General features: G+C 44.1%; 3 protein-coding genes across 33 annotated transcripts in view; all 3 read right to left on the reverse strand.

Moving 5' to 3' along the window:
* LOC121572264 (CLIP-associating protein 2) overlaps window positions 1-6,705 on the reverse strand; it is a 98,132-nt gene extending 91,427 nt beyond the window's left edge. For 22 of the 30 annotated variants that reach the window (XM_041884260.2, XM_041884252.2, XM_041884256.2 and 19 more), the window contains exon 1: window positions 5,862-6,704. In XM_041884260.2, the coding sequence (XP_041740194.1) occupies window positions 5,862-6,059 (198 nt within the window). In that variant the 5' untranslated portion in view covers window positions 6,060-6,704. Of the gene's footprint in view, window positions 1-5,861 lie in introns of all 30 variants that reach the window. The other 8 variants (XM_041884277.2, XM_041884274.2, XM_041884276.2 and 5 more) reach the window with 2 other exon arrangements.
* Window positions 6,706-8,658: 1,953 nt separating this feature from the next.
* Window positions 8,659-11,778, reverse strand: LOC123491415. The gene is made up of 2 exons (XM_045222130.1): window positions 10,635-11,778; window positions 8,659-10,584 (listed from the first exon to the last, which is right to left on the reverse strand). Exons 1-2 carry the CDS (start codon window positions 10,667-10,669, stop codon window positions 9,381-9,383), a joined length of 1,239 nt encoding a protein of 412 aa, XP_045078065.1. The 5' UTR covers window positions 10,670-11,778; the 3' UTR covers window positions 8,659-9,380.
* LOC121572265 (F-box/LRR-repeat protein 2) overlaps window positions 8,659-16,219 on the reverse strand; it is a 35,136-nt gene continuing 27,575 nt past the window's right edge. Inside the window, exons 6-14 of one of the 2 annotated variants that reach the window (XM_041884282.2) lie at window positions 15,958-16,122; window positions 14,649-14,775; window positions 14,491-14,565; window positions 14,210-14,337; window positions 14,024-14,084; window positions 13,832-13,876; window positions 13,649-13,705; window positions 13,346-13,558; window positions 8,659-13,063 (exon numbers count right to left, since the gene is read on the reverse strand). In XM_041884282.2, coding sequence (XP_041740216.1) covers window positions 12,956-13,063; window positions 13,346-13,558; window positions 13,649-13,705; window positions 13,832-13,876; window positions 14,024-14,084; window positions 14,210-14,337; window positions 14,491-14,565; window positions 14,649-14,775; window positions 15,958-16,122 — 979 coding nt within the window. In that variant the 3' untranslated portion in view covers window positions 8,659-12,955. Of the gene's footprint in view, window positions 13,064-13,345; window positions 13,559-13,648; window positions 13,706-13,831; window positions 13,877-14,023; window positions 14,085-14,209; window positions 14,341-14,490; window positions 14,566-14,648; window positions 14,776-15,957; window positions 16,123-16,219 lie in introns of both variants that reach the window. The other variant, XM_041884281.2, reaches the window with a different exon arrangement.

Consider the following 16,219-nt stretch of genomic DNA (forward strand, 5'->3'; position numbering starts at 1 on the left):
CCGTCAATCAAAGCCACCAGTGTATGTCAGAAACTAGCAAATATTTATCCTTTCCTTAAAACGTATTAAAAAACCTAGGCCTACCTTAGGCTTTCCTGAAAGTAGGCTATAAGATAATGAATTGACAGGGACAGTATGAAGGGGACAGCTATGCTATAGTATGAAGATAAAATTGAGGGGGAGAGTTTTGGAAAGATTTTTCAAATACTGTGAGGAAATATTATATTATTTTAATGGATGTAAAAAAACAATAAAAAAAAAAACAGACTTCGTTGACTTACTGTGTGGGGTGAAGAAAAAAATGAATAGGAAGCCCAGCAGGGCACTTTCCTACATTTGACATTTGCGAGAAGCAGGCCAGGCCTGGATAGACCCACTCCACCATCAGTCCTCCCCTCTGGCAGTTACTAGAGACAGAGACGGAACTGGACTGCCACATGTCAGGAGGCCATTCAACAGCCAAAATACCACCTGGGAAGTGTTTGCGTGCATTGCTCCTAATATGTACCTACAGTGCATTCAGACCACATCACTTTTTCCACATTGTTACGTTACAGCCTTATGCTAAAATTGATTAAATTAAAATGTTTTCCCTCAATCTACACACAATACCCCATAATGACGACGCGAAAACAGGTTTTTAGAAATGTTGGCAAATGTATTAAAAATAAAGAACAGAAATAACTAATTTACATAAGTATTCAGACCCTTTGCTATGAGACTCGAAATTGAGCTCAGGTGCATCCTGTTTCCATTGATCATCCATGAGATGTTTCTACAACTTGATTGGACATGATTTGGAAGCCACACCTGTCTATATAATGTCCCACAGTTCATGTCAGAGCAAAACCCAAGCCATGAGGTCGAAGGAATTGTCCGTGGAGCTCCGAGACAGGATTGTGTCGAGGCACAGATCTGGCACAGTGGCCTCCATCATTCTTAAATGGAATTAGTTTGGAACCACCAAGACTCTTCCTAGAGCTGGCCGCCCGGCCAAACTGAGCAATTGGGGGAGACAAGCCTTGGTCAGGGAGGTGACCAAGGCCCTTCTTGGCACTCTGACAGAGCTCCAGAGTTTCTCTGTGGAGATGAGAGAACCTTCCAGAAGGGCAACCATCTCTGCAGCACTCCACCAATCAGGCCTTTATGGTAGATTGGCCAGACAGAAGCCACTCTTCAGTAAAAGGCACATGAAAGCCCACTTGGAGTTTTCCAAAAGGCACCTAAAGGACTCTCAGACATGAGAAACAAGATTATCTGGTCTGATGAAACCAAGACTGAACTCTTTGGCCTGAATACTAAGCATCACGTCTGGAGGAAACCTGGCACCATCCCTACGGTGAAGCATGGTGGTGGCAGCCTCATGCTGTGGGGATGTTTTTCAGCAGCAGGGACTGGGAGACTAGTCAGGGTCAAGGGAAATATGAACGGAGCAAAGTAGACAGAGATCCTTGATGAAAACCTGCTCCAGAGCGCTCAGGACATCAGACTGGGGCGAAGGTTCACCTTCCAACAGGACAATGACCCTAAGCACACAGCCAAGACAACGCATGAGTGGCTTCAGGACAAGTCTCTGAATGTCCTTGAGTGGCCCAACCAGAGCCCGGACTTGAACATCTCTGGAGAGACCTGAAAATAGCTGTGCAGCGACGCTCCCCATCCAACCTGACAGAGCTTGAGAGGATCTGCAGAGAAGAATGGGAGAAACTCCCCAAATACAGGTGTGCCAAGCTTCTAGCGTCATACCTAAGAAGATTTGAGGCTGTAATCACTGCCTAAGGTGCTTCAACAAAGTACTGAGTAAAGGGTCAGAATACTTATGTAAATGTGATTTCAGTTTTGTTTGTTTTGCAAAGATTTCTAAAAACATGTTTTTGCTTTATCATTATGGGGTATTTTGTGTAGATTGACGAGGAATTATATATTTTTTAATTCCATTCTAGAATAAGGCTGTAACGTAACAAAATGTGGAAAAAGTCAAGCGGTCTGAATACTTTCTGAATGCACTGTATTTCGTCTATGGCACACAAGAGGCCCCTTAGGATGGTCAAATTTAAAGATGCGGTATGTCACTGTGCATGGTGGCTGGGGATTGACTGTGAGATAGTAGTCTTTGTGCACTATGCTTCATCAGTTCCACCTACTCTGCAACCCCTTTACGGTCCATCAAAGCCCAGGGATCATATTCAACTTTATGTGTGTGGAGCTGTGGTACGTCCCTCATAACCAACGCTTCATAGTCTATGACTAACACTGTCAATTACCTGAGCTCACCCTCACAGGTTGTGTCACTCTCCACATCTCCTGCTGGGCCTGCCCAGTCCGTAACCACAGCCAACCAGCCACAGTTAAAGGGAAAATCCACACACAAAAAAAAAACTATATTTTTGTATTTTTTCCCCCCATTAGTCCATTGTTGATACAGTCCCCGTAATGTTTTGCATGTCAGCAGTCAAGTTTTCAAGATATTAGACTTTCAAGAAGCAAAGTGTCACCGGCCATATCATCATCTGCCAAATGATCATCCTACCCGACTTCCAAAGGAATATGTAGGAAGTCACAATTGGGCCAGCGTCGTCCGGGTTTGGCCGGTGTAGGCCGTCATTGTAAATAAGAATTTGTTCTTAACTGACTTGCCTAGTTAAATAAAAGGTAAAATAAAAAAATATATAAAAAAAGTGACCTGCAGGAAGCTGGTCAGGTCCCAGAACTACAACAACTACTGGCTAGTGTCTCCTCGTCCTGTTAGGATACACTCACGTCCTGGTCAGCTCAAAGACTTTGAATCAACACACTAGTTTCAGTGGGAAAGAGAGGGGAAAGGTTAGAGCTGTACATAAAGAGCCTTCAGAAGTTTTTTTATTTTTATTTTTACATTTTTTTGTCATTTAGCAGACGCTCTTATCCAGAGCGACTTACAGTTAGTGACTGCATACATTTTTATTTATTTTTCATACGGGAATCGAACCCACAACCCTGGCGTTGCAAATGCCATGCTCTACCAACTGAGCTACATCCCTGCCGGCCATTCCCTCCCCTACCCTGGACGACGCTGGGCCAATTGTGCGCCGCCCCATGGGTCTCCAGGTCGCGGCCGGCTACGACAGAGCCTGGATTCGAACCAGGATCTCTAGTGGCACAGCTAGCACTGCAATGCAGTGCCTTAGACCACTGCACCACTCAGGAGGTATTCACACCAATGACTTATTCCACATTTTGTTGTGTTACAGCCTGAATTTAAAATGGATTAACTTTAGATTTTTTGTCACCGGCCTACATATAATTCCACTTTGCCATTATTGGGTATTATGTTTTTAGAATTTTACACAAATTAATTTTTAAAAAATGAAAAGCTGAAATGTCTCGAGTCAATAAGTATTCAACCCCTTTGTTATGGCAAGCCTAAATAAGTTCAGGAGTAACAATTTGCTGAACAAGTCACAAGTTGCATGGACTCACTCTCTGTGCAATAACTGTGTTTAACATGATTTTTGAATGACTACCTCATCTCTGTACCCCACACATACAATTATCTCTAAGGTCCCTCAGTCGAGCAGTGAATTTCAATCAGATTCAACCACAAAGACCAGGGAGGTTTTCCAATACCTCGTAAAAAAAAAAGGGCACCTATTGGTAGATGGGTAAAAAAAAAAGCTGACAAGTTATTACACTTTGGATGGTGTATCAATAGACCCAGTCACTATAAAGACACAGGCGTCCTTCCTAACTCAGTTGCCGGAGAGGAAGGAAATTGCTCAGGGATTTCACCATGAGGCCAATGGTGACATTAAAACAGTTGCAGAGTTGAATGGGGGTTGATCAACAAAAATATAAACGCAACATGTAAAGTGTTGGTCCCATGTTTCATGAGCTGAAATAAAAGATCCCAGAAATGTTCAGAAAACGTATCTCTCTCAAATGCCACAGACGTCTCAAGTTGAGGTAGCATGCAATTGGCATGCTGACTGCAGAAATGTCCACCAGAGCTGTTGCCAGAGAATTTAATGTTCATTTCTTCACCTGCGGGATCGTCTGAGACCAGCCATCCGGACAGCTGATGAAACTGTGGGTTTGCACAATTTCTGCACAAACTGTCAGAAACCGTCTCAGGGAAGCTCATCTGCGTGCTCATCGTCCTCACCAGGGTCTTGACCTGACAGCAGTTCGTAGTAACGGACATCAGCGGGCAAATGCTCAACTTCGATGGCCACTGGCACGCTGGAGAAGTGTGCTCTCCACGGATGAATCCCGGTTTCAACTGTACCGGGCAAATGGCAGACAGCGTGTATGGCGTCGTGTGGGCGAGTGGTTTGCTGATGTCAACATTGTGAACAGAGTGCCCCATGGTGGCGGTGGGGTGATGGTATGGGCAAGCATAAGCTACGGACAACAAATACAATTGCATTTTATCGATGGCTATTTGAATGCCCAGAGATACCGTGACGAGATCCTGAGGCCCATTGTCGTGCCATTCATCCGCCGCCATCACCTCATGTTTCAGCATAATGCCCCATGTCGCAAGGATCTGAATATTTCCCAGTTCTTTCATGGCCTGCATACTCACCAGACATGTCACCCATTGAGCATGTTTTGGATGCTCTGGATCGACAGCGTGTCCCAGTTCTCGCCAATATCCAGCAAATTCACACAGCCATTGAAGAGGAGTGGGACAACATTCCACAGCAGGCCACAATCAACAGCCTGATCAACTCTATGCGAAGGAGATGTATCGCGCTGCATGAGGCAAATGGTGGTCACACCAGATACTGACTGGTTTTCTGATCCACGCCCCTACTTTTTTTTTTAAAGGCATCTGTGACCAACAGATGCAAATCTGTATTCCCAGTCATGTGAAATCCATACATTAGGGCCTAATTCATTTATTGAAATTGACTGATTTCCTTTTATGAACTGTAACTCAGTAAAATCTTTAACATTTTGGCATGTTGCCTTTATATTTTTGTTCAGTATAGTTGTAATGGATTCACCTCCAGTGGATGTAACCAGCATCCCCTTCAGTGTCTGATGCAGGGATTCATTCCATGGTGCATAGTTCAGACATAACTATCTTGGTTTAAGAGGAGATAATTTAGCAAAGAAAACAAAGGCCACATTCCAACATTTTCCACAGAGATGACATTGCCACACACGCGCCCTGACCCTTCCCCCCATCCTCTGCTCTATACTAGCCGCTCTGACAATGGGGTCCTCCTCCAATGACGAACACAGCTCACTACTACCGCTAGTCTTATGGGCTAAAAAATAATAACAAATAAAAAAAAACGGAATGATCTCTAACTCAATCCCAGCACATTCATTCCATTGAGAGTCACAATATAACGTATCACTTGTATTAAACTTTTTATTACAAGATTATTAGCCGTTTTTTTTTTTTTATAGCTAACTGGCTAATCAATCGTGGCTGGACAGCAGAGCTACCTAACGTCTGGCGTTAACTATTTTCCTTTCAAAGAAAGTGTCCCACTACTGAAAGAACACACAAAACCTTTTCACTTTAGACCTAGTTAGGACATTAGTGGGCTGTTTGAATCAGATTATATCCGTTTTAATGAGATTAGAAGATATAGCCCTCTGCTACAGCGAGGCTGCCCAGCTTCACAAACTAAGACTATGCGGTGACAGATCGTTATTCCTAATGAGTTGCTTCTTCTTTCTTCCTTCCTGCTAGTTAACTAATGTCCCCACACTGAGAATAATCATCGCTGGCTAGCAAACTAGCTACATCTCAAAGAAATACGTTAGTCAAACAGGGTCCAAAAACCGGAAAGGTCGGAGGGCCATAATCAAGGGACCACAGTCTGCAGTGTACACCGCAACGTTCCCATGTGCTGCGGTCTCACCTTGTAGTTGCTGGAGTTGACCCATCCCGTCAGCTCATCTATGGTTTTATCCAGTCGGGGTTTGTCTTGCTCCACATCGGAGGACCTCTGCGGGTCGTTCAGGTAGTCTATGAGGTCCTGCCCGACCTGCAGCCTGCGGGTAACGTCTTTCTGCAGGATCTGCTGGTAAAAATAATCCATGTTGTCATGCTCCTCCATTGGGCAGGCTGTGCTGTGTGGTCAGCTCCGGGGGCAGCCAGACTAACGTAGAGGGTACTGGCCGGTTGGGTGGAGGGTTGGATGGGGAAAAAGGTTCTCTCCGGTCACTTAATTCTGAGCGGAGGACAGTTTTAATTCTGAGCGGAGGACAGTTGCCAACAAACGAAACGCTTTTCAAATTAGCTTGGCAAGCGCATTCACTTTGTCCAAAAGACACACACTGCTCGACTTTGATTTCGGCGAAGGATAACAGAGAACGTTGCTCTCGAATAGTTACTGTAGCTAGCAATAACTCAAAAAGTTTTGAAAAATTTGAAAAATGTGCGGTAGAACCAACCGGATCCCATGTATCGACCCACAACAACACAAAAACGCTAGCTAGCTAAGCTAACGAATCTAGCGTTAGCTAGCTACACACATCATTGGGAACAACTAGCGAATAGCTAGCAATCTGAAGAAAGCAACATTAGCTAACGTTAGCTAGTTGGCCACAGGCCTGACACCTAGCTTCGTTTCGTTTTTGTATTCCATGATATGGATAGTCTCACTTGTCAAACCCTTCAAAAGAAAGTTGCGCCAAAACTTCGAGGGCTGGCTCTCTGCTTTCTCTCCCGCGGTTCCTGCTGACTACTTTTAATCGCCTCTACTACAGCTGTCCCCAGCTGAACGCATGCGCCAAACCGGTGACTGCAGTTTACTAGTAGGCGCGCTGCGCAAACATGTAGTCTGGCGAAGGTGGATGGGGTCCTTCGCAGGGTTGCCATTTCTTTTTTTAAACTATCCAGCCTTTATGACTACAAAATATGAGTGTTTACTTAGAAACATTTCTTCCATGTCTTTTGACACGAAAAAATAACCACAACTCCTGTACATTTAATTTGTCTACACATGAGGTTGGTGACACCTTAATTGGGGAGGACTGGCTCACAGTAAAGCTGGAACAGAATAAATAGAATGGTATTGAACTCAAACACATGGTTTCCATGTGTTTTATACCATTCCATCCCAGCCATTATTATGAGCTGTCGTCCCCTCAGCAGCCTCTTGTGTTACATGAAATGGATTAACATTTCAGTCTCCCCCGCCCATATTTCAAGCTGTTTTCTCAGATGTTCCCCATAAATTCAATTGAAAGGTCATACATTAAAAGGTGCAGTCTGGAAAATGTGCACATGCAGCCCCTAGCCCTTGATCATGTCTCTCTGTTCCATTACATACATAAAAGTCATTGGACGAAGGCGTTTTCTGTAGGGGCGAGTTTTGTTAAGAGCAGCGACACTTGGTCTGAACATTAACACGCATCGCCTGCGGTACAGTTTTGGAAGCACAAGGACCCGGTTCTTTCATATCAATGAGAAATAATTTTAAAAAGGTTAAATTGATACACACCTTTATAGGGTTAGGGTTCCCACACGGCCATATGTCCATGTTACACCACTTGTTTACGGACAGACAGAAGACAGAGTGGGCTACCTGTGCTAATTACTGTAGCCGAACACCTGTGTGTACAGTAAACGGAAGACAGACGCCACAAACTTGTCACTGAAAAATACTGTCGGCTCCAACTGTGTTAAAACCGTATACAGTAAGTGTGTATGTATTCATTTTATTTGACCAGGTAGGTTGACTAAGAACACATTCTATTTACAGCAACAACCTGGGGAATAGTTACAGGGGAGAAGAGGGAGGATGAATGTGCCAATTGGAATGTATTTTTGCGTTTGTGAAATTATTTTGATGTGATATGAAAGTAGAGGGATTTATGTTTCTAGAACCGCAGCGCAATTGAGAATCGATTTCCGTTTAGATGGAGTATTTGGCTGTTTTGGCTTCCAGAGCCAATTCGCCCTTTAAACAGAACATGTAAAGTTGTTGGACTAAGGAGTAACGTTACACTCCTTTAGTCCAGTATTGGGCTAATTCAGTAGCTACCTTACATATGTAATATTATGTAGTGGTCAAGGACTTAATAAAAATAAAAGTATTTATTGTAGCCTAATGTCTAATATGACAACAAAAACGCTATCAATGAACAATAGGTAAATACTTTTTTGATAAGTTGTAAGCTCATTAAATATTATTCTATATTTTTCCAAAACCAAAAGGGCATATTACATTTGTTGAAGTAGAATATGTTCCATGCCAGGCCAAGCTAAATAACAACCCATCCATCCTTTATACATGAATGTGGAAACTGCAGTAATATCACTGCTGCTAAGGGTTACTTATTAGAGTTGGTCAGGTTGTGGTAGGTCTATGCCTAAAGTAATAATTATACAGTTTATAAATTTTGCTGCTTGTTGGTAAAGGATATTAAACCATACCCTCATTTAAAAAGGAATCTATTGAAGTTGTTAGTCTTATTGCAGCCTGGCTGAGGATAATCATAATACTTCTATTTCAATATATTTTCTCAAAGTAAAAGGACCTGAACATGAAGAAGATATAAAATATTGATGGAGTCCAGATTTGGGTGTGCCTCTCAGATTTTACATGGCACTCCAGCGACATCTGCTTGTCAGGATGAAGATTACATTGCTATCACACACACACACACACACACACACACACACACACACACAGTGAATAACAGAGGAAGCGCTGCTCAGAACATTTATTTTAACAAATTCCACTGTAGCGCCAGTCAGAGCACGTTTACTATCAGTTATTTTGATTTATTTGTTATATTTATTTATTTATTTTCTTCAACATAAAGCTCCTGTTAGATAAACTGTCAAAGAGAGGCATTAGTATCACTGCCACACAGTGAGGTCAGCAGGGTTAGGATCAATTCCATTTAAATTCAAAGACTGAATTAATAAAGAACTGACCCCAACCCTGGAGGTCGGTCAGTTTTATGGCCTAGAACACGGCCTAGAACCAGCAGCATCCGAGTCAAACACCCATATTATATACTACACGCCTCTGTCTGTCCAAGACTACACACAGACAGGCCCTGACCCCTTCCCTTAGTCCCGAAACACCTGAAAGCACAAGGTATGTAATCTCGGACACCCAGAATGAAAAATATTGTGCAATTGCGTTAGATGCTCGATTAAGTTCTGGGGGAAGATGTGTTAGAAAATATACTAGAACGAGGAGCGCAAGCGGAACTAGGAGCTCCACCCACCTCTCTTTGCAAGTTATGGGAGAGGCGTATGGGCCAAATATCCCCTACTCTTCCGAAATTCGAAAGATGCTAACGCCTGCAAAATCGTGATTTGTCCAAATTACCAGTGATGAAAGAGATCTGCGCACCGGAACGAAGTTCATCGTTAGTCGTCGCAACCCACAGTCTGTTGACAGATGCTACGATACCAGTTATGTTATGCGCATCTGTCCACAAGAGATTACATGGTAGATAACAGTAACATAGCGGTCCATATCTTGACCACAATCTCCATCTGGTAGACTGTATGAAGTATCTGTCTGGTAAACTGTGTGAAGTATCTGTATGGTAAACTGTGTGAAGTATCTGTACGGTAAACTGTATGAAGTATCTGTCTGGTAAACTGTATGAAGTATCTGTATGGTAAACTGTGTGAAGTATCTGTATGGTAAACTGTGTGAAGTATCTGTCTGGTAAACTGTGTGAAGTATCTGTCTGGTAAACTGTATGAAGTATCTGTACGGTAAACTGTGTGAAGTATCTGTCTGGTAAACTGTGTGAAGTATCTGTCTGGTAAACTGTATAAAGTATCTGTCTGGTAAACTGTATGAAGTGTCTGTCTGGTAAACTGTGTGAAGTATCTGTCTGGTAAACTGTGTGAAGTATCTGTACGGTAAACTGTGTGAAGTATCTGTCTGGTAAACTGTGTGAAGTATCTGTCTGGTAAACTGTGTGAAGTATCTGTAAGGTAAACTGTGTGAAGTATCTGTCTGGTAAACTGTGTGAAGTATCTGTCTGGTAAACTGTGTGAAGTATCTGTCTGGTAAACTGTGTGAAGTATCTGTCTGGTAAACTGTGTGAAGTATCTGTCTGGTAAACTGTATGAAGTATCTGTATGGTAAACTGTGTGAAGTATCTGTATGGTAAACTGTATGAAGTATCTGTCTGGTAAACTGTGTGAAGTATCTGTATGGTAAACTGTATGAAGTATCTGTCTGGTAAACTGTGTGAAGTATCTGTATGGTAAACTGTATGAAGTATCTGTATGGTAAACTGTGTGAAGTATCTGTCTGGTAAACTGTGTGAAGTATCTGTCTGGTAAACTGTGTGAAGTATCTGTCTGGTAAACTGTGTGAAGTATCTGTCTGGTAGACTGTATGAAGTATCTGTCTGGTAAACTGTGTGAAGTATCTGTCTGGTAAACTGTGTGAAGTATCTGTCTGGTAAACTGTGTGAAGTATCTGTATGGTAAACTGTATGAAGTATCTGTATGGTAAACTGTATGAAGTATCTGTATGGTAAACTGTATGAAGTATCTGTCTGGTAAACTGTGTGAAGTATCTGTATGGTAAACTGTGTGAAGTATCTGTCTGGTAAACTGTGTGAAGTATCTGTCTGGTAAACTGTATAAAGTATCTGTCTGGTAAACTGTGTGAAGTGTCTGTCTGGTAAACTGTATAAAGTATCTGTCTGGTAAACTGTGTGAAGTATCTGCCGCCATGTTGCTTGAATCCACTGCTCCAGAATTTTTTTTAAATCTAAAAGACACATGTTCATCACTTAGGCTCAAACCTCTCCGTTACATTTAATTGAGGGGGAGTCAGGAGTTTCTTAGTGGTCAAGGGGCTAGGGTCAGTTTGGAACCAGGCCTGTGTGTTCCACAGCCACACACTGCACAGGAGGCCCGGAGTACACACGTTCCAGTGATGTAGCATACAAAACCAACCTGATGTCATCAGATGCTGTGTTCTGACAGAGACAGTCCATTTTTGTCCAACAGTAACAGTTTGTTTTCATTATTTTCAAAAGGAGAGATACACATATCTGATCTCCCTCTGGATAGACAAGCATGGACAATTACAATAAGCACTGAAAAATAGGGAAAATAATAATAATTTGTTACTGGCCAACTCCAATCCGAAGGTGAGTTGCCATATTGTAATTCTTTTTCTTTGCCCTCATTGCAAAACACTCTCTTACAAACAAAAACGTAGTCTCAAACGGCAGGTTCTCAGGTGCACAAAAAAAAACAAAATGTTCAGTTTTGTACTTCCTGTTTTGTACTTCTGGTTTGCCTCTGGATGGGTGGAGTTTAGTGGTGTCTCCTCCGTAGCGTGAGTCAAAAAGGGCTATCCCAGAATCCTCTCTGCTCAAACCCAGAATCACTACACTTCCCAGAATCTCCCTTTTTACATCCACAGAGCTGGACGTCGATTGGTCGCAGCAGGTTGACTCGCAGCCCGGTCACACAGAGGTGGCGTGTGATTGGTTGAGATGAAGTTCCACCCAGAGTGATGCGTTGTCCAAGGGTATGGTTAGAAGGGCAAAACGGTGGAAACGTTGCAGACAGAAATGTAAAATATGGAGCTGACACGATTACCATCGCTCGTCGTCAACTCTGTTCTACACAACGTACTTCTATGTGCACGTTCTGTACCATTCCACCTTCCGGAATAACACTGTCAACCATTTTGTGGGTTTTAGCCCTCTGCCTCTTTAGGATCATCCCCCCCTCATCCACTAGTCCAAGTACTGGACAGGAGGGGTCTGGAAGGGGAGGGTAGTGTTGGACAGGAGGGGTCTGGAAGGGGAGGGTAGAGTTGGAGAGGAGGGGTCTGAAAAGGGGAGGGTAGAGTTGGACAGGAGGGGTCTGGAAGGGGAGGGTAGTGTTGGAGAGGAGGGGTCTGGAAGGGGAGGGTAGTGTTGGAGAGGAGGGGTCTGGAAGGGGAGGGTAGTGTTGGAGAGGAGGGGTCTGGAAGGGGAGGGTAGAGTTGGACAGGAGGGGTCTGGAAGGGGAGGGTAGTGTTGGACAGGAGGGGTCTGGAAAGGGAAGGTAGAGTTGGACAGGAGGGGTCTGGAAGGGGAGGGTAGAGTTGGAGAGGAGGGGTCTGGAAGGGGAGGGTAGTGTTGGAGAGGAGGGGTCTGGAAGGAGAGGGTAGTGTTGGAGAGGAGGGGTCTGGAAGGGGAGGGTAGTGTTTGAGAGGAGGGGTCTGGAAGGGGAGGGTAGAGTTGGAGAGGAGCCTGCAGTGCTGATCAGAAAGGGTCCAATTAATAATTTATCAGTAGTGATCAATCAGTCTGTATTGATCAGAGATCAGTAGTGACCAGTAGTGATGGGGGGTCTATGTCCAGGGTATTGATCAGTAGTGAACAGTAGTGATGGGGGGGTCCATGTCGGGGTATTGATCAGAGATCAGTAGTGATGGGGGGTCCATGTCCAGGTTATTGATCAGAGATCAGTAGTGACCAGTAGTGATGGGGGGTCCATGTCCAGGGTATTGATCAGAGATCAGTAGTGACCAGTAGTGATGGGGGGGGTCCATGTCCAGGGTATTGATCCGAAATCAGTAGTGATGGGGGGGTCCATGTCCAGGGTATTAATCAGAGATCAGTAGTGACCAGTATTGATGGGGGGTCCATGTCCAGGGTATTAATCAGAGATCAGTAGTGACCAGTAGTGATGGGGGGTCCATGTCCAGGGTATTAATCAGAGATCAGTAGTGACCAGTAGTGATGTGGGGTCCATGTCCAGGGTATTAATCAGAGATCAGTAGTGACCAGTAGTGATGGGGGGTCCATGTCCAGGGTATTAATCAGAGATCAGTAGTGACCAGTAGTGACGGGGGGTCCATGTCCAGGGTATTAATCAGAGATCAGTAGTGACCAGTAGTGATGGGGGGTCCATGTCCAGGGTATTAATCAGAGATCAGTAGTGACCAGTAGTGAGGGGGGGGGGTCACAGCAGTAGGACCTGTAGGCAGAGTTGCCCCCCCCTGGCCCTCCACTGTCAGAGGATGATGCAGCAGCGACACAGCCTATGGCCACCGCCGTGCACCAAGGGAGGCGGCGTCACCGGGGCAAAGTAGGCGTGGACTTTTATCTCTGGCAGATGGGCCTATAGGGAGACGGAGGAGCTACGTCATTTCAAACGTAGCATATGCACATCCAACAATTTTTCACATTGTTGTATATTCTCCCATTTATTTCATTTGACAGCCTGCAACGTTGTAATAAACTGTATAGGAGTATAATACAACAGAGTGTGGGTAATTATATTATTTCCATAGGAGCAACATCAGCTTCAGGAAACTACAATTCCCACCAGGCCATGCAGGAGCTTTGACATTACAGCCATAGTGATGCAGCTTGGGAGATGTAGTGATGGTTGACGACTGACCCGTATGCGTTTGATGCCGGCCCTGGTGACCTGCTGGCAGTCGTAGAGTTCTATCCTCTCCAGACGGTGGCAGTTCTTCAGGTGCTCCAGAGTCCCGTCTGTGATCAGAGGGCAGTTATCCAACTCCACCACCGTGAGGCGCTCCTGTCCACACACACTGCTGCTCAGCGCCCTGATACCATCGTCAGTTATCAGCTCACAGTGGGAGAGAGACTGGGGAGAGAGGATAGACAGTAGACATTATATTACAGACTGTAATACACACACACACACATACACACACACACACACACACGTACGTACCAGTGCTTGCAGGTGAGGGCAGTGAATAGCGAGCTGGACTAGAGTGTTGTCAGTCACCTGTGAGAGTAGACAGGCTCAATCAAACCCAGATACAGTACATAAGACTCAGATAGGCTCAATCAAATGCTGATGGACTCAATCTACGGTTGCATTCAACGAGAAAAGAACCCCATGAAATCTTACCAAAATGCATTCTTCTAAATCCATTTTTTCCATTTCGTGACAATTCTGTTGAAACAAAAGTCACATCAGGTCAACATTTTCAGTTTTGATTTGTGAATTTAACATGTAAGAGATTTGAAGACAGAAGAAACAAGTCAAGACAGAGGAAATGCCATGATGGAAATAGAAGGAGAAAGACAAAGAAGCACTTACCCTGGCCAGTACAGTAAACCCAGCATCTGTAACATGTGAACATCGTGCAGCCTCCAAGATCCTGATACACACACATTGGTTGTGCGTTGGTTATGTGGACGTTATGGTGTGTTTATCAGTAGACCTCATTGTGTTTATCAGCAGACCTCATCCACAATTATGAGGAGAAAGGGGGACATTTCTTACTTGAGTCGGGGGCAGTTGAGACCCAGAGCGGTGAGAGAGGCGTCTGTAATGTTACTGCAGCCAGAGACACACAGGATCTGCAGCTTGTGACAACCCCGACACAGAGTGACCAAGCCATCATCAGTTATCTGCTGTAAACACACACACACACACACACACAATACACACGCAAGCACACACACCAAGCTATCATCTGTCATATAAATAACACACACACATTATCTGTCTTTCACACACACACACACACACACTCTCCGTCTCTCTCTCTCTCTGTGTCTTACTGAGCAGGACTGCATGTTGATAGTGGTTAGTTCAGGACAGTGTTTCTGGAGGTGTTTCAGTGCTCCGTCCTCCAACTGTACAGAACACAACACAGAGAAACTAATCACTACTGATAATCAATACGATCATGTTTATTTGTGTGTGTGTGTGTGTGTACCTGTGTGCAGCCACGTAGGAACAGGCCTCGTAGGCTGTTACAGCCCCTGGCCAGAGCCTCGATGCCATCTCTGGTGATTTGGTCACACCACGACAGGTTCAATGTCTCCAAAATACTACAGCCATCACTAAGTGGAGACACACACACCCCCTGTTTTCTTACTATGTATTACACTGCATGTTACGTTACTGTTTCCACTGGAATGATAAGGTAACAATGGGGGATTTGTTGTACCCGGTAATGATATGGTAACAATGGGGGAATTGTTGTACCCGGTAATGATATGGTAACAATGGGGGAATTGTTGTACCCGGTAATGATATGGTAACAATGGGGGAATTGTTGTACCCGGTAATGATATGGTAACAATGGGGGAATTGTTGTACCCGGTAATGATATGGTAACAATGGGGGAATTGTTGTACCCGGTAATGATATGGTAACAATGGGGGAATTGTTGTACCCGGTAATGATATGGTAACAATGGGGGAATTGTTGTACCCGGTAATGATATGGTAACAATGGGGGAATTGTTGTGCCCGGTAATGATATGGTAACAATGGGGGAATTGTTGTACCCGGTAATGATATGGTAACAATGGGGGAATTGTTGTACCCGGTAATGATATGGTAACAATGGGGGATTTGTTGTACCCGGTAATGATATGGTAACAATGGGGGAATTGTTGTACCCGGTAATGATATGGTAACAATGGGGGAATTGTTGTACCCGGTAATGATATGGTAACAATGGGGGAATTGTTGTACCCGGTAATGATAAGGTAACAATGGGGGGAATTGTTGTACCCGGTAATGATATGGTAACAATGGGGGAATTGTTGTACCCGGTAATGATATGGTAACAATGGGGGAATTGTTGTACCCGGTAATGATAAGGTAACAATGGGGGATTTGTTGTACCCGGTAATGATATGGTAACAATGGGGGATTTGTTGTACCCGGTAATGATACGCTAACAATGGGGGAATTGTTGTACCCGGTAATGATAAGGTAACAATGGGGGATTTGTTGTACCCGGTAATGATAAGGTAACAATGGGGGATTTGTTGTACCCGGTAATGATACGCTAACAATGGGGGATTTGTTGTACCTGGTAATAAATGGTGTTTGTTGTAATGAATCCTAAAGAAACAAACATGTAATTTATTGGTTATTACTATGTAACCATTATGTACCATTTTACCCTTCTAGTAAATACCTTTTGTAACTTCTGGAGCGTAAAATAAAGTGCAACCCTTGAGCCTTGGCCAGAAGTGGTGCACTACACAGGGAACCGTTTAGGACACTGACCTGAGAGCTTTGAGGGAGTGGTTGGTAACAGACACACAGGAGGTGAGGTCCAGCTGTCGGAGTTTGCAGCAGAACTTGGAGAGGCTGAGGCAGGTGCTGTCTGTGATCTTAGTGCAGCCGTTCAGGTTCAACACCTCAATGTTACGGCAGTTCTGGGAAAACGTCCTGACAGGTGACAGAGTCATCATAGGTATACAAATACCAGAGTCATGGAGAAGTAACTGAATAACTAGGGATGTGCATATTTCCCTTTCGAGACGAT

Source organism: Coregonus clupeaformis, chromosome 8 (genome assembly GCF_020615455.1).
Source record: "Coregonus clupeaformis isolate EN_2021a chromosome 8, ASM2061545v1, whole genome shotgun sequence".
In the NCBI taxonomy this organism is placed as follows: domain Eukaryota; kingdom Metazoa; phylum Chordata; class Actinopteri; order Salmoniformes; family Salmonidae; genus Coregonus; species Coregonus clupeaformis.